At 57.3% G+C, this 27,899-nt stretch overlaps 4 protein-coding genes across 15 annotated transcripts; 2 read left to right on the forward strand and 2 right to left on the reverse strand.

The window, feature by feature from the left end:
* Positions 1-3,179: 3,179 nt before the first annotated feature.
* On the forward strand, positions 3,180-8,047 carry EIF5A (eukaryotic translation initiation factor 5A). Of its 2 annotated transcripts, none has more exons than XM_082441650.1 (6): positions 3,180-3,390; positions 5,257-5,442; positions 6,614-6,718; positions 6,926-7,057; positions 7,151-7,224; positions 7,384-8,047. In XM_082441650.1, exons 2-5 carry the CDS (start codon positions 5,278-5,280, stop codon positions 7,211-7,213), a joined length of 465 nt encoding a protein of 154 aa, XP_082297776.1. In that variant the 5' UTR covers positions 3,180-3,390; positions 5,257-5,277; the 3' UTR covers positions 7,214-7,224; positions 7,384-8,047. The 2 variants fall into 2 exon arrangements, with proteins under 2 accessions (XP_082297776.1, XP_082297777.1); XM_082441651.1 differs by lacking the exon at positions 3,180-3,390 and adding an exon at positions 3,589-3,708.
* Positions 8,048-8,259: 212 nt separating this feature from the next.
* On the reverse strand, positions 8,260-11,099 carry GPS2 (G protein pathway suppressor 2). Of its 3 annotated transcripts, XM_082441637.1 has the most exons (11): positions 10,947-11,099; positions 10,605-10,767; positions 10,124-10,233; positions 9,936-10,048; positions 9,704-9,783; positions 9,532-9,614; positions 9,183-9,336; positions 8,990-9,079; positions 8,816-8,895; positions 8,635-8,730; positions 8,260-8,457 (listed from the first exon to the last, which is right to left on the reverse strand). In XM_082441637.1, the coding sequence occupies exons 2-11, from the start codon at positions 10,696-10,698 to the stop codon at positions 8,374-8,376; spliced, it is 984 nt and encodes a 327-aa protein (XP_082297763.1). In that variant the 5' UTR covers positions 10,699-10,767; positions 10,947-11,099; the 3' UTR covers positions 8,260-8,373. The 3 variants fall into 3 exon arrangements, with proteins under 3 accessions (XP_082297763.1, XP_082297761.1, XP_082297762.1); XM_082441635.1 differs by having other exon boundaries at positions 9,936-10,233; XM_082441636.1 differs by having other exon boundaries at positions 9,936-10,233; positions 10,951-11,065.
* Positions 11,100-11,264: 165 nt separating this feature from the next.
* On the reverse strand, positions 11,265-23,107 carry NEURL4 (neuralized E3 ubiquitin protein ligase 4). 6 transcript variants are annotated; one of them, XM_082441579.1, is made up of 29 exons: positions 22,740-23,107; positions 21,375-21,819; positions 21,094-21,159; positions 20,651-20,949; positions 20,373-20,484; positions 20,196-20,284; positions 19,598-19,670; positions 19,184-19,448; positions 18,757-18,938; positions 18,350-18,435; positions 18,069-18,243; positions 17,778-17,976; positions 17,611-17,687; positions 17,430-17,508; positions 16,909-17,084; positions 16,690-16,821; positions 16,129-16,274; positions 15,795-16,019; positions 15,599-15,697; positions 15,354-15,515; positions 15,002-15,166; positions 14,281-14,439; positions 13,739-13,918; positions 13,510-13,597; positions 13,309-13,416; positions 13,018-13,162; positions 12,768-12,880; positions 12,522-12,687; positions 11,265-11,951 (listed from the first exon to the last, which is right to left on the reverse strand). In XM_082441579.1, exons 1-29 carry the CDS (start codon positions 23,019-23,021, stop codon positions 11,747-11,749), a joined length of 4,698 nt encoding a protein of 1,565 aa, XP_082297705.1. In that variant the 5' UTR covers positions 23,022-23,107; the 3' UTR covers positions 11,265-11,746. The 6 variants fall into 6 exon arrangements, with proteins under 6 accessions (XP_082297705.1, XP_082297709.1, XP_082297706.1 ...); XM_082441583.1 differs by having other exon boundaries at positions 16,915-17,084; positions 18,065-18,227; positions 22,740-23,104; XM_082441580.1 differs by having other exon boundaries at positions 18,065-18,227; positions 22,740-23,104.
* Positions 23,108-23,222: 115 nt separating this feature from the next.
* Positions 23,223-27,431, forward strand: LOC309650364 (uncharacterized protein). Of its 4 annotated transcripts, none has more exons than XR_014257542.1 (9): positions 23,223-24,669; positions 25,018-25,128; positions 25,240-25,311; positions 25,543-25,631; positions 25,727-25,978; positions 26,321-26,521; positions 26,616-26,728; positions 27,006-27,158; positions 27,291-27,431. XR_014257542.1 is itself a non-coding variant. In XM_082441617.1 (9 exons), the coding sequence occupies exons 1-9, from the start codon at positions 24,200-24,202 to the stop codon at positions 27,347-27,349; spliced, it is 1,545 nt and encodes a 514-aa protein (XP_082297743.1). In that variant the 5' UTR covers positions 23,223-24,199; the 3' UTR covers positions 27,350-27,431. The 4 variants fall into 4 exon arrangements, 3 of the variants coding, with proteins under 3 accessions (XP_082297743.1, XP_082297744.1, XP_082297745.1); XM_082441617.1 differs by having other exon boundaries at positions 26,616-26,753; XM_082441618.1 differs by having other exon boundaries at positions 26,360-26,521; positions 26,616-26,753.
* Positions 27,432-27,899: the final 468 nt, after the last annotated feature.

The following is a 27,899-nucleotide window of genomic DNA, read 5'->3' on the forward strand; positions in this document are numbered from 1 at the left end:
GACAGTGAAAGCACAGAGTCCTAACTCCTGGACCGCCAGGGAATTCCCAACAACACATTTTTAAAGTAACAGCTTTACCAAGATATAATTCACATACTATACAATTTAATTATTTAAAGTGTACAATTCAATGTTTTTTAATATCTGAAGAGGGCAACCATCACTCCAATCAATTTTAGAACATTTTCATCATCCTAAAAGACACCCTTTGCCCCTTCCCCCATAGTCATTAGCAGTCTCTCTCCATGTCTTCATTTCTCCCTAACCCCTAAGCACTAGGCAACTACTCTCTACTTTCTGTCTCTATGGATTTGCCTATTCTGGACATTTCATGTAAATGGAATTACACACTACTGTATGTGATCTTTTGTGACTGACTTTTTTTTTTTTAAATAAATTTATTTATTTATTTATTTTTGGCTGCATTGGGTCTTCATTGCTGCGCATGGGCTTTCTCTAGTTGCGGCGAGCGGGGGCTACTCTTCGTTGCGGTGTGCGGGCTTCTCATTGCAGTGGCTTCTCGTTGCGGAGCACGGGCTCTAGGTGCGCGCTCTTCAGTAGTTGTGGCTCACGGGCTCTAGAGCTCAGGCTCAGTAGTTGTGGCGCTTGGGCTTAGTTGCTCCCCAGCATGTGGGATCTTCCCGGACCAGGGCTCGAACCCGTGTCCCCTGCATTGGCAGGCGGATTCTTAACTACTGCGCCACCAGGGAAGCCCGTGACTGACTTTTACTTAGCATATGTTTCATGGTTCATCCATGTTGTAGCATGTACCCAGTACTTCAATCCTTTTTATTGTTGAATAATATTTCATTGTATGGATATACTATATTTTATTTATCCCTTCATCAGTTGATGAACATTTGAGTAGTTTCTACTTTTTGGCTATTATGAATAATGCTGCTTTGAACATTCGTGTACAAGAGTTTTTATTTTTTATTTTTTTTAATTAAAAAATTTTTTTAATTAATTTATTTATTCACCTATTTATTTATTTGGCTGCCTTGGGTCTTTGTTGCTGCACACGGGCTTTCTCTAGTTGCGGCGAGCGGGGGCTACTCCTCGTCGCAGTGCGCGGGCTTCTCATTGCAGTGGCTTCTCTTGTTGCGGAGCACGGGCTCTAGGCGTGGGGGCTTCAGTAGTTGTGGCACGCATGCTCAGTAGTTGTGGCCCGCGAGCTCTAGAGCGCAAGCTCAGTAGTTGTGGCACACGGGCTTAGTTGCTCTGCGGCATGTGGGATCTTCCCCGACCAGGGCTCGAACCCATGTCCCCTGCGTTGGCAGGCGGATTCTTAACCACTGCGCCACCAGGGAAGTCCAAGAGTTTTTAAATTGAGGGTGAAATTCACATAACATAAAACTAAACATTTTAAATAAACAATTCAGTGGTATTTAGTACATTCACATGTTGTGCAACCACCACCTCTAATTCCAAAACATTTCATCACTCTAAAATAAAACCCCATGACCATTAAGCGGTTACTTCCCATTCCCCTCCCTTTTAGCACCTGGTGACCACCAGCTTGCTTTTTGTTTCTATGGATTTACCTAGTCTGGATATCTCATATCAATGTAATCATAGACTATGTGACCTATTTTTGTTTGGCTTCTTTCACTTATCATAATGTTTTCAAAGTTCATCTAGTTGTGGTATGCATTTATACTTCATTCCTTTGTGTGATTAATACTCCATTACATGTGTATACCACAATTGTTTATTCATTCATCTGTTGATGGATGTTTGGGTTGTTTCCACCTTTTGACCAGTATGAGTAGCGCTCTCTAAACATTTGTGTGCAAGGATTTGAGTACCTGTTTTTAATTTTGGGGGGTGGGTATATACTTAGGAGTGGAATTGTTGGGTCATTTGGACAATACATCTTTGAGAAGAGCATGAATTGGACTTTCAAACAATGCACCCAGGAAGTTTGTTTTCCCCAAAGGAAATGGCAGAAACTTCAGAAAATTGAGTGGGAGGATCTGGGGGTGATAGTATAATGTGCTACATAAATGTATTAATTCAAGCTAGTGTTTGCAGTTCACATCCATCATGTCACATCTTAAACAAGAACCAGATTTAGGATTTTGGATTCCAAGTCCAGCTATTGAGCTGCTTGTCTTGTTCCACAATACTGTTGTCAACCTAGCTTACTGAAGCAAACAAGGTAGCTATGAAGGTAATGCTGAAAACCTAGGAACTAGAGGAAGACTACAAAGTTTCAGGAAAAGCAGCGCCTTTCTTCCCTAGAACGAGGGCCAGGGAAATTCATTCCGAGAGATAGTTTGTTTCTGGTTTCATGGTCACTTCCCATGATTTAGAGAATGTCAGTGTAATTTGATACACCACTCTTCTTTATAGAGAATTTTTTCTAAAGGTGCTCGTAGACAACTGTCTTGGAGACCGCAGAGAACAGTTGGGGGGCAAAGAGAAACGCCATGTAAATCTCTTTATTTTAGGATTCAGAAGTAGACCGGCCTCTATGGAAGCCATAGAGACCAATATGGACCGAGGGTTTAAACAAGATGGTGGCTGGGACAGGACCGCTCTATCTTTCTGGGTGAAACTCTATGGCAGAGCAGAGTCGCACAGTTCAGAGAAGTGAAGCTGAGATGGGTGGTAACCCGACCACACTAGCGCGCTGGTAAGAGTGGAGCGTAAAGAGCTCTCTCGCGCATGTGTGGAACCGGGGTAAGGGGGAAGCGGGGAAATGGGTTTTGACACCAAGGACCCACCCCACAGTACAAGTTTTCTGAAACGTGTGAGTCTTAAGCCCAGCTAAAGTCGAGGTGGGGCGTTTCCTAAGGCGCATGCGTTCTAGACGACACCAGCAGTACAGTGGCGTGGTCTTTTCAACGCCTGGCGTACAGACGACGTCTGAAGTGGAAGGGGCGGTCAGGACTCCCAACACGCATGCGCTTTGAGGCCGAGGCGTTTCCTTCAGAGGGTGTGGAGTGCAGGGCTCCTTATTGCGCAGGCGCAAGAACTATCCGGTAGGGCTGGTGGTCTAACACGGGGATGGAATGGGAGGTTGAAGGGCTTAAAAAACCGGATGCGCCTGCGCGTTGCCTACTGGTGGGACGAACTCAGGATTTGTGAGGGGCGGGGTCACGGATGCGCGTCATTGGATGGGTAGGTGGGAGGGAGGGTGGAGAGCCGGGAGAATCTGTGCGCTTGCGCAGTGCGGGGGTGGAGGGCGGAGGAGATAGATAGCACGCTTGCGCGGCTGTCACAGGGCTGCTTGGTTGGTCAGTGGGGAGTCGGCGCCTGCGTACTAAGACCCGTGTGCAGCAGCGGCGGCGGCGGTAGAGGCGGCGGCGGCGGCGGCAGCGGGCTCTGAGGCAGCGGTTGGGCTCGCCGCGAGTGAACGGGGTCGAGTCAGTGCATTCGCGCGAGGTGAGAGCGGGCAGGGCGCGCGTGCGCGGAACCTTGGCTTGGGCCTGGGAGTAGAGATGGAACTGCGCGAGGGTCGGGGAGGGGGCAGAGGGGAGCGGCGGCCGCCGCCGCCGCACGAGATTCGGTCTGCGAGCGGCGCGAGCTGCGGAGAGGCTCGGGCGCGCGACCCGGTTGGCGCGCGGGGTGACGGTTGGGGCTGGCCCGGTGACGTTGGAGCGACGCAGGGCGGGGGACGGCGAGTCGCGAGGCCGCCACGCGGGAAAGGCCGCCGGGCGGCCAAGCTGGGGCGAGGGCCGGGGGCAAGATTGGCCCGCCGGGGTAAGGGTACCTGGGACGTTGAGAACCGGGCGCCGCGCGGCCACGTGAGGTGGGGGAGGGGGCTGTTCGGTGAGAGGGCATGTGGAGGGGGGGGTTGGCGGCCGGCGGGGGGGAGGGGAGGCTGCGTGGCTCCGGCCTGGCGCGGCCTTTGGGGAGGGGGCGGCGGTAGTACCGGAAGTGCTCCCTATGAGAGGCTGCCCGTGGGGTCGGAGGCCGCATGGCTGGACGTGGACGGGGGCCGCATGGCAGCGCGGGGACCCCTCCCCCCAGGTCCCGGCCACCGGAAGCCCCGGGCGGCCACATGGTGGGCGGGAGCCGGCAACCCCCAGCGCAGAGAGAGGTGGTCCTTGCGGGCGCCTAAGGGAGTTTGGAATTTTGAGGAGTGGGAGAAGCCCGAGGCCCGGATCTTGATCACCTCGGTGAGCTCGCTGTGGGCATATGTTAGCGCTCCCCCACTTCATGGGCCCCTGGAGCTTTCTCCCCAATCCTGTGAAGTGAGGTCGCCAGCCAGGTGTAAGTGGCATTTGTCCGTGCTGGGACGCCAGAGAAAGTGGGAAACCGAGGGCGATTGGACGGGAGCCCAACTCTTCTCGGTCGTCCCGACAGCGCCTTAAAGTCCCGGGCAGATGAGTTACCCGCTTTGATAGGTGCTCTTCACCTTGTCATTGTCTTTCTCGTTGTGTCTGATTTGGGAGTTCCTGGTTTTAGGGTCCTTAACTCTGCTAGCCTAGTATAATTTACACTACTCACTAACTACTACCAGCCTTTTGCTTTCATTTTATTGTCATTCACCACTCCCCACTCTCCCACTTTCTACTGACTGTACAGGCCCGGCCTGAAAAGCCGACAGGACCGGTGCATCCTGGGAAAAGTGGGAGGGCCCTTGAGGAGAGGCTGGGTTCCTGGGTTCCCTTTGGGAAAGCAGAGGTGTTTGGCAGGGAGATCAGTTAGAAAACAACTTTACTTTCTCCCCCTCGGCTGCGTCTGCAAATGCATGTTGGAGAGGCGGGAATCCCCCAAAGAGGCCTTGTGGTTTCCTGTACCAGTGACTGGCTCGTGTGTGGATAGGGTGGGGGGGTGTAACAGAGACGGGTGGGGCTCCCTGTCCTCCGGTCTCCACCCCTCCCCCCCCACATTAGCCCCGCCCTTTTGCTGGCTCATAGCTGCTCACCTAATTATAGCCCTGGTTATGTGTGGGGAAGAGGGGTGGTTGGTTTTCAGTGGCAAGCAACACCTGAGTCCTCCCCCTACCAGGAATTAGGCCTTTGCCCATCTCAGAGATTTGACATCCTGACTTCCGGGAGCGTTTTCTATCCCGGGCCACCCCTTTAGCTTTCATTTGGGGTGGGGAATCCTGCTTATCTCCCACTGCCACACACATAGTATTTTTGATTCCAATCAGTATTTAATCTAGGAACTTTATTTTACGTGGGTAATGGAATAAAGTGCTGGGGGGAAAATGAAGCAGTGTTTCTAGAGTAGAGTGGGATAAATCGGAGACCCTGTTAATTCTATTCTTACTGACCCTAGTTCTCTTCTTGATTCTAGTTGGAGTCGAAGCCTCTTAAAATGGCAGATGATTTGGACTTCGAGACAGGAGATGCAGGGGCCTCAGCCACCTTCCCGATGCAGTGCTCAGCATTACGTAAGAATGGCTTTGTGGTGCTCAAAGGCCGGCCATGTAAGATTGTGGAGATGTCAACCTCCAAGACTGGCAAGCACGGCCATGCCAAGGTTAGAATTTCATTTCCATATCTTGTCTTCCCCACCAGCTGTCATCAATGCTAGCCCCCTATCTTCTTTAGCTCTTTTATTACCATCCAGTTCCTTGTGTTCAGCACTCAGCCCTGGACACCTTTTTCAACTACTACACCAGCCTTCAGCTTCTTCCTTGGTTACCCTTCTGTACCTTGTCATCCTTGGAATCCCCCCTTTCTCCATCTTTGTGTGTTTCCAACTTCTCTTCGTGGTCCTTTATGCTCTGGCTCTTCAGCTGCTCCGTCACTTTTTCTATTTGTCCATTTGAGTCTTTGTAGGTTCTCTTTGTTTCCATTACTTTGCCCAGGATTTCTCCAATCCTAACATCCCTCGGAGGGGCTCCAGTGTACACCTCTTATTTTCCAAATTGCCGCCCCACTCTCCAGTGCCACCTCTCCCCTTGGATCTCTGATGCAGCATCAGAGTGTCTCTACCTGCCACCTCTCCTGGAGCCTCCTTGCTTCCTTAGGTCCTAACATTTTTCTTATATCCCTCCTTGTAACTTTACTTTTTCTCTTTTCTCAGAAGTTCAGCCTGATTCACCCTTGTTGAATTTCTTGTGGTTTCGTTCCCAGATCAGTTTTTTTGTCTTCTGTTGACTTGGCACATCCTGAGTTACCCCCAGATGTCTAGATCGTTCTCTGTTCTTTCTGTTTTCTTATTTGCTAAATGCATCGCTCTTTCTGTTCTCCCCCCAAGTCCTTTTTTTCTTTTCGGCTCTCTTCTTTCTCATTCCTTCCTGTTTTCTCAGCTCTTTTCCTTCGGCCTTCCTTATTTTCCAAGTTCTCAGCCTTTTATGCTGATGTCCAAAAAACTTCTTCCAAACTTACACCTAGACTCCTCCTGCTCCCCTAGGATCTTGGTTTCTTGTTAATGTTTTGATAGCTCGAGGTAACTGGCTGCTCCAAGCCTGTCCTACAACCTTCCCTTGTGCTGTCAACTCCAGTCTCAGTGGTGGTCTTTTGGCCCCAGGCTCTTTGTGGAAGCTTTAGTGTTTCTTTCTTGAGTTGATTGGTTCAATTTCCAACTCCTCTTTGTCCTGACAACCTAGTCCGACTTCCCTCACTAGCTGGGGATAACTTGAGCCTTTATCTCCTCCATCCTAGAGTTTGGTTGGGTTTTTCTTTGATGTGATGCATGCATACAGGTCCATCTGGTTGGTATTGACATCTTTACTGGGAAGAAATATGAAGATATCTGCCCGTCAACTCATAATATGGATGTCCCCAACATCAAAAGGAACGATTTCCAGGTATGTAGATGGTCTGGATGTAGATGGGTTAGTGGTTTGTGGGAGGAAAATAGAGACTGGCCAGAAGACCTTGTGCTGAGAGAAGGGAGATTGGCAGGAGGAGAGGGTATTTGGTATTAGCAGTTTCCCACCCTAGTTTGCCCATCAGACCCTTTATCCTCAGGCTACTTGGGCCTACCTTCAGCTTCCTTCCCTGTCTGCCCCCAGCTGATTGGCATCCAGGATGGGTATCTATCACTGCTCCAAGACAGCGGGGAGGTGCGAGAGGACCTCCGTCTGCCTGAGGGAGATCTTGGCAAGGAGATTGAGCAGAAGTACGACTGTGGAGAAGAGATACTGGTATGGTGCCCCCCCTCTTTCTTTTATGCCCAGCCTTGTTCTTTGTGCTTCTTTCTCTGAGCTCAGACTTGACTATCCCCCATGCTCCCCCAGATCACGGTGCTGTCTGCCATGACAGAGGAGGCAGCTGTTGCAATCAAGGCCATGGCAAAATAACTGGCTCCCAGGTGAGTGTGGCGACACCCCTCCCCCCAGCCCCCTTCACGCACTTTGTTATCTCCATCAAAGAGCTACTTTGGTCTTAATTGACTGTGGTGCTGTTCCCCTCACCCTTTTTCCCTTTGAAGGTTTTATCCTGTCTCACCTGGTTTCTCTCTTCTACCCAGGGTGGCTGTGGTGGCAGCAGTGATCCTCCAGCCTGCAGAGGCCCCCTCCCCCAGCCTGGCCCAGCTCTGGCCTGGCCCTTGGCTGGACTCCTCCTACACGATTTATTTGACGTTTTATTTTGGTTTCCCCTACACCCTCAATCTGTCGGGGAGCCCCTGCCCTTCACCCTGCTCCCTTGGCCAGGAGTGAGTGAACCATGGCCTTGGTGAAGCTGCCCTCCTCTTCTCCCCTCGCACTACAGCCCTGGTGGGGGAGACCGGGTGGGTGCTGCTTGTGGTTTAGGTTTTTTTTTTTTTTTTTTTTGGTGTTTTTTTTTTTTTTTTTTTTTTTTTTAATTCAATCTGGAATCAGAAAGCTGTGGATTCTGGCAAATGTTCCTTGTGCCCTTCCCCCACTCATCCCTGGTCTGGTCCCTTATTCCCCAATAGCCCTTTTTCCCAAGCACCACCCCCACAGACTGGGGACCAGCCCCCTCCCCTGCCTATGTCTCTCCCCAAATTCCTTTAGATGGGAAGGGAAGAGGAGGAGAGGGGAGGGGACCTGCCCCCTCCTCAGGCATCTGGGAGGGCCCTGCCCCCATGGGCTTCACCCTTTCCTGCGGGCTCTCTCCCCGACACATTTGTTAAAAATCAAACCTGAATAAAACTACAAGTTTAATATGAAGCCCCCAACTCAGCTGCTGCTTCGAATTAAATCGGTATTTGCTGACTATAACGTCAATTTGGAAATCAAAAATAAGAGTATAGGTTGAACTCTGCCGCTGAGCTCATTACAACCAACCTGCTGTCCCCCGCTGTGGTTCCTATGGACCTGCCAGCCACCCCTCACCCTCCAAGCAGCCCAGTGGGAGGCAACACAGACAGTCGCAGCCAGGGTCAGTGGCAGGTAGATTTTATTGGCTTGGGACTAGGACACACCAGGGATCCTCCCCCACGGCAGGGTCTGGGGGCAAGGTTGAAGATCAAATCTGATGGTCACTTGTGGTATGGTCACTTGTGGTAGAATCGCGGGTTCTGGCTGTGCTGGATGAAGGGGAGCCGAGGGCCAGGCTGGCTGGTGGTTGCAAAGCCCGACTGGCAGCGGTGATGAAAGGAGGGCTTTGTCAGTGTGTGTGCCCTCCCTTACACTCCAGGCCGAACTGAGAGCCATCCCAAGGGAGGAAGGGAAAATGGGGGTGGGGACCACCTATCCTACCCAATCCTGTTTCCCTGTTGTGTAGGAATTCTCACAGGCTGGATTACCACCCTTACCTTTCCTGCTGGTTGCATCTGCACAGGGAGCTGGGGTGAGGCCAGGAGTCCAGGGGCTGGATGCAGAGCTTGGGGATGCATGGGGCGCAGGGAGGACTGCAGAGAACAAAGTTAGCTGAGGCAGCCTGTGGCTCCCCTTAGCATAGGTAGCCCTTCCCTGATCTCGCAAGGCTCCACTCACTGAGTCAGAGAAGCCCGTCTGTTGGTTAGCGTGTTCCATTTGTTTTTGCAAGGACAGGGCACCACCAGGCTGGAGGAACCCTAGGTGGGAAGGAAGGGTGTAAAGTGAGTAGAGAATGGGGAAAGGAGGAAGGGAGGACCCGTGGAACTGGGCCCTGTGTGGGGTGTCTGTCACCTGTCTGGGTGGGCTGAAAGTGGCTGTGCACGGCATAGGGCTGAGGCTGCGGCTGAGACAGGTACTGTACTGCAGGAAATGCGGAAGGTGCTGAGGAGGCAAGAGACAGTCATGAGAACCTCCTCGTAGCCTGTTCCACACTCCTCCCTCTGGGCCTTGAGGAAAGCTCTCTTCCTCCTTTCCCACCGCTGACCTCTGAGCTGCTGACTAGGACTGTAGGCAGGCTGTGTGGGTCCGTAGTGAGGTGGGGGCTGAGCAGTCCCATAGGCGCCGCCCGGGCTGCCTTGGAATTGCCCATGCTCTGGGGTCCCTGCGAAAGCAGCTGCTGAGCCCACGTAGTGCCGGGTCTAAGGAGAAAAGATGAGAACTCACTGCCTGTAAACTCCATGAAGCAAGAACTCAAGTGACTGTGCCCCATTTTCCCTACACAGTTTGGTGGGACACACTCATGACTTCAGTGCTGGCTGGTAAGCATGCTGGGGTCTGGGTGGTAGTAGTAGGGAAAAAAATTCAGCCTAGACACCCATTTCTACTGTTCTTACCGTAAGCACTTGGGGTCCAAACATCTGTTTGGCTCTGTCTGCTGCCATGAGGGTGCCTGGGCGATTGTGTCCTCCAGGGCTCCCTAGAGAGGGAGTGGGGCTTCATGATGCTGAAATGAGGCAGCAACCTACCAGAAGGCGCATTCTGACGAGCAGTTTCTTTAATCCTCACCCTGCATGCTGAGGAGGTGAGTTCCAGTGTGAACGGTCAGGCCTTGCTGGTATGCTGCTGATGTCAGAGTGGTCAGGTCACTGGAGGGAAAGGAAGGCAGGTCAAAGACAAGTCCGTCCCGTCCCGTTCCCCACCCCCCTCCCCGTCCCGTTTGCCATTAAACACTGATGTTTTGTTACCTGATCCCAGTTACACTTTGGGCCCAATTTTATTTTTAGCTCTCCAATCTCACCTCTGCTCTTTTCGTCTCCGTTTTTCTTCCTCATGTAAAACTTTCTTGAGCTGCAGGAAAAGCTGATGTTTCTCTTCCTGTAGGGCTAAAAGCTTCTCCTGCAACTTCAGGATCTGGGGAGGGGAGAGAAGGTGAAGGCAGGAGAGCCAAGAGAAGAAAGAGCTAGGAGAGATGAAAAGACTGCTTACTTGTTCCTTGGTTTCCTCTAGTGACATTCTCTCTTCCATCTCCTTTTTCTTCCTTCTCTCCTGCTCTTCCTTCATCTTCTGTTCCATCATCTTGTCCACCTCTTCCTCCTCTGGAATAAGAGGCAGAACGAGAAAGTGGCAGGAGGATTAAACAATTAGAATGTTAGAGAATGAAGACCGGCAAAAACTGGTTATCCCAGTGCTCTTGGTACTTGCTCCAGTACCAAGAGCACTGGGAGGGGACAGGCTTCCCCATCACTGCGAGGGGGCTGGGACGGGGAGGTTTCTTAGGTGCTCTCCAAGGTCCTTCCCAGCTCCAGGGCGCTGGAGTTCAGGTGTGGCCTCTAATCCCCACCACAACGGGGCTGTCCATCCCTCTAGATTCGGCCGCCGTGCACTGGTCTGCCCGTGGGTGGGGGGTCAGCCCTGGGAGAGCGGTGCTCCCCGGGCCGTGCATCCTCCCGCTTTGGCCCCGTCTCACCCTGCCGCTTGCGCTCCCGCTCCATCATGATGTGCCGGTGCAACGCCCTGGCCATGGCGTTGGAAAGCTTGGGGCGCTCCAGGAGCGCAGGCATGGTGCTGCCGGGGGCGATCGGGCCGTGGGCGCCCGGCTCTGTCGCTGGCTGCCAGACCTCGGGCCGGGCCTACGGGGAGGCGGGCGCTCAGGGGGAGCACGCCGGGCCGGGCGGAAGCCGCCCGCCCGCTGCCCCGGTCACGTGCCCACCGCCCGGCCCGGCCCTCAGCGCGGCTCCTCCGCGTGCGCGGGCGGGGGTCTCGGCGCTCCCGCCCCCTGCCCGCCACCCGGGCGCCGGCCCCTCCCTACCCGCCTTCTCGTCGCTTTCTCCGCGGCCTCCCGAGCGCCTGGGCCGCGGCGTCACATCCGGCCGCTCGGCCGAATCCTTCCGGAGTCGGGGCGGCCGCGGGCTCGCGGGTTGGGCTGGGTGGGGTGGTGGGGCGGCGGGGCGGGGCAGGCGGTAGCGCCCGCGACGGGTGCCCGCGGTGTCCAAACGCCTCCGTTGCGCCCCGGCCGCGCACCGCGAAACGCCCCTACCGGGCCGACCCCGCGGGCGGAGTCCCTGACGTGGCGGGGCCGGGGCTCCTCCGGGAGGCGAGAGGCGCGCGCGAGAGAGGCCGAGGCGGCTGCTCTGAGACGGCGTTTATTGGCTCCTTAGAAATCAGAGTCAGTAACAACTGTACAGAGGCCCGACCCCCGGCGCCGCCTTCCCCACTCCCGCCTGGGCCGGAAAAGCAGCTTCATGTGGGGCACCGGGAGACTCCTCTGGGATTCACAGTAACCAGAACAGAAACGGAAATAAATTAAGTGTATGGGGGAGGAGTCGCGGGGAGTCGTGCTCCCCAGATCAGTGCATGGAGAGGGTTCCCCAGGGCCTGCGGCCGGGCTCCCCGCTGCGCCTTCACCTCGGAGGGAGGGACTGTCCGGGCCCTGGGCACGGAGACAGCTCCGCTTCCCAGCTAGTCTGAGAGTCTGCCCGCATGCTCCTGTGCATCTGCCAGGCTGAGCACTGAGCATGCCGTAGGTCGCTGGAGTGAGGTGGTGGCAGTCGTCATTCAGAGTCCACGGGCCGAGGCCCAACTGTGCTTGTAGTGGTGCGGCCTCACCCCTCACTCCACCCGTACCAGCAGGGCATAGAGGAGTGTGGCCCCCTTCTCCTTGGTTACCCACTCAAGTTCAGCTGGGCTGAAGTGAGGGTCGGGAGGCTCTCTGAGGGCAGCGGAAGGGGGTCCGGGGGTGTAGGAGCCAGGGCGCACACACACCTGGAACGCCACCTGGGCCTGGTGTGTCTGCTGGGATTTGGGGTCCCGGAATCTGTCAGGCAAGAAGCATAAATAGGGCAGTGAGACCTCTGGGCCCAGGACCTCTCCCCCTTTCCAGCTGCCACCACAGTTAGCAGCTGGCCTTGCTGTTCTCAGGAAGCAATCTCTCCTTACAGGGACCTGGCTCTAGCCGTCCTCTCTACTTGAAATGGCCTTCCTCCCAATGCCTGCTTGCCTAACTCCCTCCTGCCTTCTCCAAGTCTTTACTCAGATCTCACCTTCTTAATGATGTCTACCCGGACCACCCTATACCGTACGCCCGCTCCAACCACACTTCTGACCCACTTCACTCTTTTTGTTTCCATAGTACTTACTTGTCACCTTTAAAAATACTAAATACTTATTATGCATAAACATTCTAGAGCAAGAGAGGGCATAACTTCCACATGCCCAGGGCTCCCTTCTTTGTTCTCTGTGATAGGACAAAATAAGTGGTACTTATGCAAAGACTGTGTGAAGAATGGGCTGGGTAGAGACTGAGGAACTAGGGAGACAAGGTGGGAGAGGAGAGGGAATCATGGAGACCCACGTGGCCCCAGGCCCCCCCTTCCTGTGTACTCACTGCACTTTGGATGCCAGGGCCTCAGCCCCAGCATATTGGAGGGAGGGGGAAAGCAGCACTGGAGGGGGCTGCTGCTCTCGAGGAGGTGCGCAGTTCTCGCCAGGCTCCTCAAACCCCAGCCCAGGCTCTCCCTTCAAGGGCCGGCAGCTCAGGATGGAAGCAGTGCCTGTGAGGAGAGCTGGGTCAGGATGGCCCCCCCACGGCCCACGGGCCCAGCCTGCCCGGCCTCTGCCGGTGCCGCGGTACCTGCTCCCAGCTCCCCCCGGTCCAGCACCCTCCGGACGGCTGCCACGTTGCTCCCATGATACGCCATGTGCCACTTCTTGGTTAGTGTCCCAGCCTCCAGGCGGGGATTCACCCTACGAGGTGGACAGATAGGACAAAGGTCACTGGCTCCCCGAGGTCACTCCCGAGACAAGAAGTTTTGTCTTCCACCATACACCCTCTCGGGGGCAAAGAACAGTGAGAGAGAAGCATGACCCTGCCCCATACGTACCTGAGGTTGAACCTGCACCAGCCAAAGGGCAGAGCGTATTCCCGCGGGGGCTCCCCACGGCGCCTGTGGGCCTCATCCCCTCGAAGCTTCCGGCAAGACTCACAGTAGCACAGGCTGCGCTTCGGCGGAGGCATGAAATAATCCTCTGTGGAGAGTGAGTGGTGGACTTTGTGGCATGGCTCCCACCCTGGGTGTCAGCCATGTGGCCTCTTTGCTCCTGGTCTCCAGGGCTCTGGCCATGGCCCTGGGCTGGCCGGGAATGAGCCAGGTTCTGGGGGACTGGGGACTCACCAGGAAGCAGCAGCAGTTCCTGGAAACGGGAGCACAGGGCGTGGTACTCACAGCTCTTGAGGGGGCTAGCAGTGGGCGGTGGACCCCAGCACACACTCTCCTTGATACCTGAGGGAGCAGAGGGGGCACAGGTCACGGGACCCGGGGCCAGAAGTACAAGGTGGGGGTGAGGTGGGATCCTGGCCCCTTCGGCTGGCTCACCATCCACCATGTCAGCTTTCTCCATGTCCCCTTGGGTTCCAGCACTCTTTCCACTGGCAGCCCCTGGTTCAGGGGTCACGATTGTCACCTGCAGACGAGAGGGGTGGTCAGCCAGAGTGTGACCAGCCCCCAGAGCCTGCTGATCCCCTCCTTGAACTCCAGACTTCCGCTGTCCTCGGACAGCCCAGCCTCCCAGGCACCACTCCTCCCCGCCTCCGCTGCCACTAACCTGCTCACACTGCCCGTAGAGGTCCACGAGCGCATGGCAGGGCTGGGGGACATCTGGCACAGCCACTCCCTGGTCCATCCCATTGATGTGAAGATGCAGCCCCCCAGAGCTGTCTAGCCGCAGTCCCAGGATGGTGCCTTCAGGACACGTGTCCAGATTTGGCCCAAACTTCTCACAGATCTGGGAGGAGAGACCTGCTGTCTTCCCAGAGATCAGACTCCCACCGGCAGCAGCCACCCCTGCCCTTCACTAAGCTTCGGGTCGCCAGTCCCTGGGCTTTGCCTCCACACTTGCCCACTGCCCAGGCTCTGCCCCTGCTTCAGTTACCTAGACTCCACCTCCCCCAGCCCCACCCCCCGCAACATTCTCCACGGCAGGGATGTAGGAGGAGACGATGAGCCCGAGACTGTCCAGGTAACGCCGCTCACACCCTTGCCCATCTGCTACAGGACGCCTTTATACCAACGGTCCTAGCTCCAGGGCTAGGGGCCCTCTTCTCCCTCTTGGCCAGCCCCTCCCCCTTCTCTCTGCTCCCTACCCACCTTGAGACCGTTGTGGAAAACCCCGCGGCCCCGCAGCAGCCAGGCTGCCCGTTTGAGGGCACAGGCAGAAGCAGGGAAGTTGAGCCTCTCCGGTGGGCAGGTGATGACTCCCAGGACAAGGGAAGATGTCCACTGCCGGTTCAAGAAGTCTATCCGTACCTGGGGAGAAGGCAACCACTCCGCAATCATGGCCTCCTACAAAGAGGTCACCCACCCTGCAGGACCGGGCTCCTCACCCCAGCCAGGAAGAGAAGATGGCACCCCGCAGTGTGGCCTGGGATGCCACCCCTTCTGATGCCTGGACGGACCGGAAACTGCAAACTCAGCTGTGTCCTTCTCTCTTTCAGCCTTGGTCTTGCTATTGCTTCTAAAAGGATTCTTATCCCCACGGGCTTTCTTCACCTGCCTAACTCTGACATCTTGTAGTCTGCAGCGTAAGACCCCCTCCTCTGGAAAGCATGCCCTGTTCTCACATACAGAATCAGGAGTCTCCCTGGCATCCCTCAGGCCCTCCCCACTGCTTCCCTCGTCACAGGCCCCAGGTGGGTACTTCCTGGAAACTGATCTAACTGCCACCACAGGATATGAACAAAAGCCCAGGAAGCTCACCCAAAGGGCATGCCTTCCACTTTGTCCTCAACCTGGAAAAGCCTCTCTGCAGGACGGTTGGCCCTGGGTCACCCTGAGCAAGAGAAACTGGGGACAAGGAGGTGAGGCCCACCTGGACCAGCAGCTGGGGCACCAGGGGCTGGTTGATGACAACGATGCCCTGGTTGTAGCTGGCCACTCGTGTAGCTGTGCGGTTCCCGTTGGACAAGAGAATATTCTTCCCATGGTTCTCCAGGAACTCGAGGGCTGTGGGCATAACAGCCACTTGATTCTGGCCCTGGTGTGGAGGAGAGACTGAGCTGCGGGGCGGCCGACGCAAGGCCTGAGCCACCCCACTGGGCTTGACACAGAGCCTGCAGATAAGCCTCCGCCCACCCAGGGCTGGATCAGAGAACCTGAAGACGACCTAACGGGCCACCAACGGCCCATCCCTGTGCCCGGTGGGCCCTGCTGCTGCCTCTTACTTCCAGGCTGTGCTCCTCGCCCTCATCCTCCTCCTCGCCCTCGCTGCCAGTGTCCGAGCTGGGCGAAGGAGGCTGGGTGCCTTCTGGCTCGTCCAGCCTGGTGGAGCTGACAATAGAAACACTCCGCACTGGCCCATACAGATCCAACACGGCCCACACGCTCTGGGGGCACACAGACCCGGAAGTCAGAGATCAGTGGAGGACCTCAACCCCACTCCCAGGCCCGACGCAGGTCTTGGGTCTACCTTGGCAATGCCGGTGGCTGCAGGCCCCATATCCTCTCCATCTACCAGGACGTGCATCGTGTCATCTGCCCCTCGGCGAATGCCCACACGGCTCCCCACCTAGGGCCAAGGTGAGGCAAGGACAAGTGCTCAGCCCGCCTCTCCCCGCCACCCCGACTACCAGGCCCGCCCCGGTCCCTGAAGTCAGCTGCTTCACCCCCAGCCTCTCGAGGTTCCGGCCATAGTTCATCCTCTGGAGCTGCCCGTCGCGCCTCACTTCACAGCTGGACACCATCCAGGTGGTCTTAGTCCGGAGCTCTGGCAGGGAGGGAGGCAGCCCCGGGCCACTGCCCGCTCCAGGCCCCATCTCCCCCGGCGCTAGTGTGGTCAGCCCTAGCCGGAGGGAACCAGCCCACTTCTCATCCAGCTCCTCCACTTTCACCTGTGAGAGAGAGGAACTCTCGGTGGCACTGTGGGGCAGGAGGGTGGGAAGCAGTCTGGCCCTGCTGTGAAGGGTCCGCCACCTCCTCTGTCACATCGCCACGGCCCACCTCAAAGACCTCCTCGGTCTTGAGCTCCTTGGTGCTGAAGACAAGGCCGTGGGCGTAGCCGGCCGCACGCACCGCCCTTGTGCCGTCTTCCTCCAGGGTGATGTTCTTGCCGCAAGCACTGTGGAATCGGTGAGCCACGCCAGCCGCTGTGGAAAGATGGCACCAGAGGAAGGGGGAGGACTGGGGCAGCAGGCTTCAGACAGGACACAGGCAAAGCTTTCAGGTGAAGCAGGAAGTTGACGTAGAGGTCCCATCTCCAGTGCTCTCTCAAGACCCCTGACTCCTCTTTCACCGTGGCGAGACCCAGTCCTAAACCTGCCACGCCCAGCTACGGAGTCCCGGCCCACTGGTGGCGGGGAAGGGTCCAGGCCCTGTGTACCAGGTGTAACCTCCTCCCCTCTTCTTGGCTGCTTCCCACCACGGGTTGATCCCTCCCCCTTCCCCTCGGTCTGCAGCTGCTGCAGCCAGCCTATCTCTGAACAGCTTTCGTGACCTGGAAACTGCATCCCCCAGGCCCACAGCAGGCAGGCAGAGCCCTCCCTCCTTCCCTGCCGGCTGAACCTGGGGAGTGCAGGGGGAATGACTTCTCAGTGGCAGTGTTGCTGGTCGCCAGGCTGTTGTCCATGGGGCCGGTGGCATTGGTGATGGACACTTGGACACACTGGCCATACAGATCCACTACTGCATACACCTCTGGGTAAGAAAGGAAGGGGTCAGGAGCCTGATAGCCGGGGGTGGGCTGGGCTGAAGGTGGCAGGGCGAAAGCCACAGAGTAGTCACCTTTACCGGGAGGCAAGCCTGAGCAGGCAGCGCCTTGGTCCTGGCCGTTGATGAAGTAGTGCAGATCGCCCTTGGCAGTGCGCATCATGCCGATGCGGGCACCCGTGCCTAGTGCGTCAAGGTCACACCCGTAGTTGTTGCGCATGGTGTTACCGTCTTGCATGATGGCTGTGCCGCTGGGGGGATGACAGAAGGAGTAGGTCAGCCTCCCGGCTTCCTCTCCCCACACAGGACTCTGCCCAGTCTCTGCTTGTCGGAACCCTCCAGTGCCTCGGACTGGGATCTCGATCTGGGGTCTGAGACCCAATCTTGTGTCCTTCATCCCTGAGATCCCCCCCGGGAAAAGCAGGAGCTACCCTAAGGGTCTGGGGGGAGGGCTTCCCAGAATCGAAGGGACTGGGCAGCCAGAACCCCTAGGTCTGTCATTGTCTATGGCCACCACATGCGCCAACTCTGCGTCCCTCATCCCAGCCAACTCCACCCAGCCCCGCCCAGCTGGTCCCCAAAGCAGACAGCCCAACCTCAGCATCCACGTATCGTAGTCAATGTCCGTCATAGTGTTGGGGAATTCAAGGTCCTCAGGCCGAATAGCGGTCACTCCTGGAAGGAGGCAGGGGTGGGTCTGAGCTGAGCCCCCAGCCTCCTGCAGCCAGCACCCGACCCGCGCGCGCGCACACCCACACCCACACACGTGCCCCTCACCAGCCTCGATGGAGCCTGACCAGCGGTCTACCATCTTCTGAATGACAATTTCAAACAGCTCTCCATCCCTCAGGGCCCTGCCAGGGAGAATGGCCATCAGACAGGCCCTACTTGGGTGGCCGACGCTGGGTAGTAGGAAAGTGGGGACATGAAATCCCGACACTGACCGGTTGGAGATGACGATGGCATCGTTGAACTCGCTGCGGCAGTTGTGGCGGAGCGCAGTGCGGCCGCCGTTGGTGATGACTGCGTTGCTGCCGTGCAGCTGGTGGAAGCGGAGGTCGGAGCCCCCGGCCCCTGATGACGGGGAGCTTGGAGACACCTGGTTGTTCCCCTCAGGGAGTGGCTCAGGGACCTGGGGCACCTCTGCAAGAGTGGACCTCACCCATTAGGATTACAGTTGTCTCTGAGGCCTCCCAAGGCCACCCCGACCCCTGCCCAGCCCGGCCCTCACCCACGTCGTCCACAATGGTGGCCTGGGCTGCCTGGCCATAGAGATCGACGACAGCATAGACGCCCGGGGGCACGTTCCAGGCGGCGGGGCCCTGAGTCATCCCATTGACAAAGAAGTGGAGAGTCCCGTCCTCCCGCCGCACCACGCCCACCGTGTCCCCTGCCTTGGAAGAACGGGGGCTGGAGTGAGGAGTCAGGCGGAGTTCCTGCCTGGGCTGGTCCCGCAGCAGCCCCACCTTGCCTACCTCCCCACTGCCGACACCTGGCGGTACCCCCACTCTCCCACCTTGAGCCGGTCCAGGTTGTGCCCATATTCGTCCAAGATGGTCGTCCCATTGTGCATCACCCCATTCCCTGTCATCATCCAGGTCCCTAGGGGGACAAGGAGTGGCAGAGGCCATAGGGGGGAAGCCAGGGCTCCTCTCCTTTACATAGCGGTCCCCACGTTACTCCTCAAAGCCATTAGCCCAGCCTGCCTTTTCTTTGACAGTTGCTTTCTTCCCAGAGCAGGGCAAGAAAACTCTGCAGTTCCCAAGCCAGCCACAGGCCCTGTCCACATGGCACTCCTCAGCCACTGAACGCGTCATCATAAATGTGACAAGTGAAAGCGGGGCCAGAGAACAAGCTTCAGGGCTTCAGGGACGGCTTCCCCCCTAGCACCCTATCTTGGCCCTGCCCTTCTTGGGAGCTCACCAGAGCGCAAGTTGGTCATGGTGGAGGGCAACTGGAGGTAGGCAGGGTTGTGGGTGGTGACACCAATCTCAATGGAGCCAGCCCATTTGTCCACCATCTTGTCGATGCGCACCTGGAACACCTCTCCGTCCCGCAGGGCTCTGCTGCTCAGCACCACGCCATGATTGAAGTCGTCGGTGGCACTGAGGGCACAGCAAGTGGGGACTCAGATCCCGACACACATACTGAGTGTGCCAAAGCTCAGCCCAGAGATGCCTGTCCGACACCCACTGCCCAAGTCAAGCAGCCACACTTCACACTCCAAGAGGCCCCCCTTCTCTGTCCAGGACGCCCCACGCCAGACTCCTGCTGCCTCCCACTGCCCCACTCCTCCCCCCAATCCCATCAGAGCCCCTCCGCAGGCTTCTCCCCACCCCATGGGCCATACTGGGGCCTCAGGGCAGTGCGTCCCTCGTGGGTGATGGCTGCCTTCTGCCCACAGTTGGGGTGGAAGAGCAGGCGCTCGGGTTCTGCCTGGGCCGCAGGAGCAGCCCGGCGGAGGGCACCCTCAGGGGACAGCGCCCGCAGGATGGCATTGTTCCGGCGTAGGCGGTCACTGTGGTTGTTATTGTGGACGATGGTCACCTTCACAGCCATCCCATACAAGTCCACCACACCGTACACCACTGGGGGCGTCAAGGGGGTAGCCACGCCTGTGGGGGTGGAAGGCACAGGGAATGGGGGGATGAGGGGAGAAGGGTCAATATAGGGAGATGGAGTATGAAACAGGCAAGAGAATGAGATACAGACCCCCTCACAGCAAAAGCCCTGGCCCAGCTGCTCTCTCTGAGCTTCCCCTTACCCTGATCAATGCCATTAATGAAGAAGTGTAGGGCAGAGTTGGACTTCCTCGTGAGACCAATGTGGTCGCCCTCCTATTCAAAGCAGAAAAATAACAGCCTGGAATCCATTCACAATCAGGCTCCAGACTTGTCCTGGGGACTGTGAGAACAGAGTGGTCTTCGAGCCTTCCCACCACACCATGCGACAGGGAAACAGCTCCAAAAGGCTCCCATGTGTCTCAGACCACTCTGAATGCTCAAGGCAAGTCAGGCACTGTGTTACACCAGTTTATCATCACCGACTTATTAACCCTCATGACAATCTGTCGAAAACTACTGACAGGTTCATTTCTAGACATTAAGAAGAAACAACTACCAAAGAGGGTAAGTTTCTTGCTGCAGGTCACTATCACAAATGGCCAAACACAGAAAGGAACTGAACCCATCTGACTCCCAAATCTGAGTGCCTAACTGTTGGGCAACCCTGCCTTCTCAGAAGGAGCCTTCAAGCAAAAGATAAAGGGCCTTGCTCTAGGTCAGAGAGCACAGTGCCCAGGCAGGGCTGCACAGTACCCGGGCGCCCCTGGAGAGTGGCCCGCGCTTTGAGCCCACCCTCACCTGCAGCTCATCCAGACTGAATTCACAGTACTCCCGGCGGGTGCCCTTGCCGTTGGTCAGGATCCCGCAGCCACTCATCATGATGGTGCCTGGGGGGAAGCAGACACCCTGGTTAGGGTACGGGCTCCCTTCACCTCAGCAACCACAGGGCACGCCCACCCTGCCGGGGGCTGGTACCTGACTGCAGGTTGGTCATGGTGGCTGGGTACTCCAGATTGTTGGGGTTGTGGGTGGTGACACCAATCTCAATGGAGCCTGACCACTTATCTACGAGCTTGTCGATGCGGATCTTGGGTGCAGTGACAGTGGAAGGGAGAGGCGGGGAATGTAAATGCAGAGAAAAAACTCTGCGCCTTTGGCTCTTCCCCAGGCCACCCCCGCCCCCTTCCAGCATCAAGCACCATCTCTAGCTCCCAGAGGGTGAGGTGCCAGCCAGACCCCAGGACCTTGCACACCTCAAACATCTCATTGTCCCGGAGTGGGCGGTTGGTCATGACAACCCCGTTGTTGAATTCATCCAGGGGCCGGCGGCGCTCTGCCGTCTTATTATTGTTGCTGAGTTTGATGAGGGTCCCACACTTCTCATGAAAAAGGAGGGCATCGTTGGAAGTGAGGATGGGTGAGGTGGCAGTGCCACTAGGCCCCGGTGCTTCCCCTGCCGGTGGGGAGCTCAGGTTCACATTTAGGAGCCCCCCGTTGTAGGCAGACAGGATGGCGTTGCTCACCACCTCGGAGAGCTCCATGCTGGCAAATTCTGCAATAGCAGGGCGGAGGAAGGAAGCAGAAATGAGTCTTCTCATCCTCAGGCTTGCCGCGCTCCCCCTACCCCTCTCCTGAGGTCCCTCCCTGTCCACCTCACTTCCCGCCCCCCTTCCCGGGGCCTCCCCGGAGCCCTCACCATTATGCGACTCAAGGCTGTTAGGAAACGTCTCCGGCCGGGCCTGCGCGGGGGACACCATGAAGGCTGGGGACCAGGTGGGATAGGAGGGGAATAAGGGTTCAGCCCCTGCTGCAGGGCCCACAGCCAGGACACCCCTCCTCTAGCCCCTGCTCTCCCCTTCAACAGACTCGGGGGTCTGAGTGGCCCTGCCCATACCCCACTTGTCACTACATTTCCCCCATTCCTTCAGCCATTCTCTCTGCCCCACCCCTCCACCGCTGCCCCAGCTGTGTTCTCACCTTCATCCCCAGAGGTCCCCTGTTCAGCCAAGGCAGAATCTTCAGCGGGGGCAGAGGGCTCGAGGGGAGGTGTGGGGATGGGAGTAGGGGGGCTGAAGCCCGGTTCAGGGGGTAGCACGGTGATCTGGGTGCACTTGCCGTAAAGGTCCACGACGGCCCAGACACGAGCTGGCAGGCCCGTGGCGGCCACACCGCAATCCCGCCCATTCACCCAGAGCCGCAGCTCCCCGCCAGCCGTGCGCTCCACGCCCACACGGTCCCCTTCGCCAAGCTGGTCCAGGTCCTGCCCATACTCCTCCAGCACAGAACGTCCATCCCTCAGCACCGAGCAGCCTGACACTACCCACGAGCCCCCCTTCAGCCCCGTGGCGCTGCTTGGGAAGTCCAGCACGCTGGGGTCCAGTGCCGTCACCCCAATCTCGATGGAGCCACTCCAGGAGTTGACCTGTGATGGGGTGGTGGACAGAGACTCAGGATGGGCCACGAATGGGTCTCCCACCACTAGGAAACCACATTTCACAGGCCACTGTGTCCCCCTCTTCCCACCTCTCAGACAGCTAACTGGCTTTGCTCTCTTGAGACACGAGGCATCACCATCCAGAGATCCAGTCCCACAAGGTATTTTCTGGACTCTGGTCTCAGGGGATGGTTGGGCCCGCTCTCCTTTAGCAACTCTGCTTTGCACTGTGGTGCTCACTGTCTACAACACCATGCCTTTCCCCACCACGCTGGCTAAATTCCCTAGCCCCAGCCCCTTGCCGCCTCTAACTTCCCTGGTCTCTGTGGCCCCTCAACCAGCCAAATTCACAGCTCTCCGTGTCCATATTCCCTGCTCTTGTACATGGCTTTCTCCCTCCTTGTATATGGCCTAATTCTCTCCTAGGCTCTGGCTGCACTCAAACTCACTCTCCTCCCAAATTCTACCTCTGTGCATCCGGCCTCTTCACCACATTATGCACAGGCACACACACCTCTTGCTCCTTGAGTATCTCTCTTCACCCATCTTTCTGGCCAAACCGGTGAGTTTGTCCTTCAATGGTTGTTCTTTTTTTGGTTATCTCTGACACTTCTGACATCTCTCCATCCTCCATCTCCCCAAAATTGTTCCAGATCTGCTCCCTAGTCATTATAGTGGGTGGGGCCCCATGTCCCTTCCCTGCTCCTGGGTCTTAAGAAAACTCAAGCTCTCCTTGAGACTGAAATGTTTCCGTTTCATGGTCCCTTCCCGCCCATCACCTGGTGTCCTGTCTGGCGGTTCCCTCTCGGTACCCGGTGATGTGGACTACCCTGGCTGGCCTCCCCCATCTCCTTCCAGTCCCCTCCCACCACCCTCCACATCTCGCTTCCGCGGCCCCAGCTCCGCACCTTGCGGTCGATGCGGACGGTGAAGATGCGTCCATCGCGCAAGGGTTCCCGGCTCAACACCAGCCCGTGATTAAACTCCTGGCCCGGCTGCTGCCGCCGCGCTGTACGCCCACAGGCCGATAGGCTCACCAAGCGCCCGGTGCGCGGGTGCAGCTCCCCGCCGCTGCCCGGACCCCCGCCGGACCCCGGTCCTGGGCCGCTCCCGCCGGGGCCCCCACCCCCACCCGGGCCCGGCCCGGGGCCTCCCCCAGAGCCCCCACTCCCACCCGACCCCGCCGCCATCGCCGCTGACACCGGGGCCGCGCGACAGCCGCGCTTGGCGGCACCGTGGCAACCGCGGTGCACGGACGCCCTGAGGGAATAGGACCCAGGGGGTGGGGGGGTGGGGGTGGGGCCAGATATGCTTTACGGCAGTGCTGGGCAATAAAGCATCCCGGGTTAGGGAACTAAGGACTACCACGGTGGGAAGAGAAAGGACGACAGGGTCGGGCAGGTTTGCTTTACGACACGGGCGAGGTGACGGAGTGGCTCCAGAGGAGTGAAGACGGGCCGGGAGCTTTTGCGACAGTGCAAGAAACGACTGCCGCAGGCATCTGTACGACGCGGGGGGGCAGGTAGTTGGTGCCCAAACACGTTCAGCTTTGCGACAGCTGCACCGACGACCCCGCCTTCGTCGAGGCAGGCAACACCTTGAAGTATTCGCTTTACGGCAAGGGAAGGAGGGGTCTTTCCTTCGCTCCGCGCGCTTCGAAGCGGTGCGAGCGGGGTCTGAGCTCCCAGAGCGGGGAACTGGTAGCTTTGTAAAGGAAAATATCTGCCCTCCCTACCACTGAGACCGGTTATGTCTTTCGAGAGTGTCGTAGTCCCTCCACTTTATATCACAACTCTCCGCAGAGGCAGAGCGGCCCGGGCTTTGGGGGGAAAAAAAGCTCGCGGGTGTTTCTAGTCAAGCCTATCTTGAACACCAGTCCAACCAAACTTAGGTTTTAAAGCCACGAATAAAGAATCCAAAGGAACCCCGGCAGGAAGTTTCAAGCAACGGCGCTGACATTCCCCAAAGATTCCCCCAGAGCTATCAACAAACCCCCAGCACACCTCCTTCGACGCTCACGCTAAGGTTGGAGGACTGTGACGTCACAACTAGGCTTCACGCCCCACGGCCAGGACCCCTGACTACGATTGGATAATTCGGATGAGGGCAGTGATAGAGGAGAAAGGCGGGAACAAATCCCAGAGACAAAGAAAAGTCTTAGGGTGGGACAGAAGAGGAGGGGCAAGCGGAGAGGCTCCCAGCCCGAGGTCCCTATACAGTTTTGAATCCGCCCCCCGTGGCTCCAGGGAGCAGTGGGGGAGGGGACCCAGACCTCGCCCAAGCGTCCCCAGCCCGCCGCGGTGGGGGCGGGGCTGTATGGTGCAGGGAGGCGGGGCGGGGTAGCTGAGAGTGGCCCCCTAGTGGGGCCATGGAAAAGCAGGAATCTCTGGGGACTGCTAGAGGCCTCGACGGAGAATCTCCTGGAGGGCCAACCAGGGGAGTGCCCAGAGGCATCGGAGGAGTCGAGGCAGGCGCCGGGCTGCCCTCCGGAGTAGCCATATTTCACGGTTCTGGGCCCCCCGTACACTCCGGGGGAACCGTAATTGGCAGTCCTGGTTCTAGCCAGCCCTCTGGAGGGACAGCAGTCCTCAGTTCCGGCCTCAACCGGCATCCTGGGTCCGGTACACACCCTGGCGGGCTTAATCCCCCCTTCCCTGGAACCAGTGTATCCGGGACGTCCAACCTGGGGTCCGGGGGGCCTGGGGTGTACAACTCGGGATACATTCCGCACTCCGGGTCAACTTGCATGCACCCCGACAAACCCTGTGAGGACCGGCCCCGGAGCATACTAAAAAACAGCAGCTCCACCGTGGTGCACAAATCCCCCAGGGCGGAGAGGTAAGGAGCCCGGGAGGAAGGGATTCCAGACACTAAAGGAGGCGGAGTCAGGGGAGAAGGGGCGGAGTGCCAAGAACTAAAAGTGAGAGTAGGTGAGGGTAATTGGGTGGGAAATCTGAGGTTCCTAGCCTTTGAGAGAGTAGCAGGTACCGGATAAGAGAGTCAGCATGTACCCTGACTACATCGTATGTGATTGTCATCAGGTGTGACCCCATCCCCAGCCTCCTACACCTCTGGAACTACAAGGGGGTGCAAGAAACAGTTTTTGAATGACTGTAAGCATGAGGGCGGTGAGGAGGAGGGCACTAGAAGGTTTCCTCCCCCTTTTTTGTGTCCTTCTCTCACCAGAAGGAAAAAGTCTCAGCGCTGGGATGAAATGAATATTCTGGCGACCTACCACCCTGCTGACAAGGACTATGGATTTATGAAGGTGGATGAGCCCCGCACTCCCTACCACAGGTGCTGAGCCCTCAGCCCTAGCCCTTCATCCCAGACTCTCTTCCCTACTCAAAGGAGTGGGGGCCTGCCTGCTATCCCCTTCTGAGGCACTGCTTCCTCCCTCCTGTGCAGGCTGCAGGACAGCGATGAAGACCTGCTCGCGGGAACCTCTCACACAATGACTCCTGAGGATCTAGCAGAGAGGTGAGAGTCCTGCCAGAAATCAATAGGGAATTGGGGCCTCTTCCTCCCTCCACCCCTGAACTCAGGTCTGAGCCAGCTCTGCCTTCGGGTCCCCCCAAATGGGAGGTACTACAATTCGGATCAGGACTCACCCAGGCCAAAGTGGGGGAGTCAGCCAGCTTGGCCCCATCTACCACCTGCTCCCATTGTTCTCTCCCTTCCGTGCCCCCAACTGGTCTCCCTCCCCTTCAGGTTTGCAACAATGGACAATTTCTGCCCCAAGGTCTTCCTGTACAGTGACAACAGAAGCTCAGGGTCTTCAGACAACTTTTCCAAGACACGTGAGATGTGGGGTGGGGATTGAGTGGAAAGGGGGGTGGCCTGAGCCTTCAGCGAGAGCCTGGCAGGAAAGCCAAGCTCTGACACTGGCCCACAGAATCCAGTGATTTTGAAAAGCGCCGCAAGGCACACTACAATGAAGGAAAGTTCCTCAAGGCTCCGAAAAACCTGCCCTTGGATAATAACAAGAACAGCAGTGTGGGTAGTGTCAGTATGAGCAGTGGCAGTCGAGGTGTGATGCTGGCCTCAGAGCCCAGGCCTGTGGAGAGAGGAGGGGCAAGAGGACTGACCGGAGGAGTCAAAGATGAGCTTGGCCTGGTGGCCAGGAACCACATCCTAGAAGTCAAAGGTTAGCTATGGTGGGGCCCCAGGGACCCAAGGTAATTGTAGTCCAGAACCTTCTCCACCATAGTCTGTCTTCCTCAGGGCCCTGCTGGCTGACAGGGAAGTCGTGCTGGCAGGTGACCCCAGGGAAGACAGAGGGCAGCTGGAGTGGGGTCCTCATCAGGATAGTTCCCCAAGCTGGCTGGGGAGGAGGAACAGAAAGCCCAAGGGAACCGTGGCGGGTGGAAAAGTCACTGATGTTTTTCTAAAATGGGAGGAGGTGACAGAAGTGAGATGAGAACCTGGGGCTTGAGCTTCTCCCCGGTGCTTGGGGGTCACAGTGGAGATGGTGGCCTGTATTCGCTAGGCGGCCATATGACTCAGATTGATTTGGATGACTTCTCAGCTTCCCCTGCCTTAAGAAATCAGTCCCCAGCTTCATCCACCACTGTCGTGTTGGAGAAGGAAATTGATCTGCGACGCAAGGAGTATTGCAGCAAAGGAAGATACCTGAGGTGCTCTCCCCACCCTGAACTTGAGGAGGACACAGAAGATGAGCAGCAGACCAGTGAGAGCTGGGCTGGGTCAGCCTGGGAGCGGGGCGGTGGCCGAGAACCAACAGACTGATGGGTGCCCCAACCCTGATCCTGTGATGCTTCCAGGCTCCACAAGCTTGAATTGGGTGACTGAGAATCCCATAAGCACTGAGGTCCGTCTGCTGGACCACACTGGAAGCCCCTCGCAGGATTACAAGGCCACCGAGAGTTCCCTGAAGGTGACAGTGATGTCATCGAAGCCTGGTGAGGGCACCAGGCCACTATCTCACCAGGCCTGGCTCTTGGCAAGCTCCCATCCCCCCAGCCCCCACTCCCTTCAGGCCAGTAGATCAGCAGCAGGTGATGAGCGAGGCCGTCAACATCCTTGTGTGCAATGTGGATTGTATGGAGGGGACCCAGGGAGGCTCAGAGGGATTGGGACCTCCTGCCAGCTTAGCACCACCACTGCCCCTATGCCTCCTTCCTGATTCCTCTCTGCCACCTACCCTGCTCCAGGTACTGCCCCGTCCTCCAAAGACAGTGGGTCCCGAGCAATGTCTGGCTGGTGTCAGTGGCTGGTATCCAAGGGGCTGAACTGGCAAAGCACCGAAGGCTCAGAGAGGGAACCTGGAAGCCACCCAAACTCCTCAAACAAAAACCAGCACAGATGTGAGCCTGAGCAGGGGCAAGGGGCTGGCCAGGGAGGGAGAGTGGGTGGGTTCTAGGGAGTCAGGGGGTCACATGGGCCAGATCTTTTGCCTGCTGCAAGAAAGCCACTCACCCAGTCCCTCCTCTCTCCAGATGAAACCCTGCAGCTCCAGTGGCCTCAGGAGGAGGAAGCCAGACAATGGAAACTGTAGCCAGCTGGGGATGGGGTGGGGGCCAACCTGTCCCCGCCCTCACCACCCTTGGTAGGGGTAGACAATAAAGAGAAGAAGAGCAGGAGTCTGGGTATTGGGGTCCAGGCTGGGCCTGAGCTGTCATTGAGGAGTGGGGGGCAGAAAGGGAAGTTCACACACAGGAAACCACAGGCAAGAAGAGCAGAGAAGAAAGCTTGGAGTGGTCTGGGGGACTGGACTCAACAGGCCCCCAGGAGTCCAAGAAGACCCCACTGCAGCCGTCTGACAATGATTGGTGTGATTCAGTCAGCCACACACCAGTATCATCTTTAATTCTTACAACACCCTGGACCTGGACGTAGGAATTATCATGCCCATCTTTCAGATGAGGAAACTGAGGAATCAGCTTGCCCAGGGTCACGCAATCAGGATTTGAACCTGTATGTCTCAGGCCCCCACAACTCAACCACTACAGGAGACTGAAGCAGAGACCAGGGTCCCGGTAGGAAGGTGACTGCAGATAGGCTCTGAGGGCGGGGCTGTGGCGTCTCTGATCTCAGGCCCTTTCTCC

The sequence above is a fragment of the Balaenoptera physalus genome (genome assembly GCF_965194825.1).
Source record: "Balaenoptera physalus genome assembly, chromosome: 20".
NCBI lineage: Eukaryota > Metazoa > Chordata > Mammalia > Artiodactyla > Balaenopteridae > Balaenoptera > Balaenoptera physalus.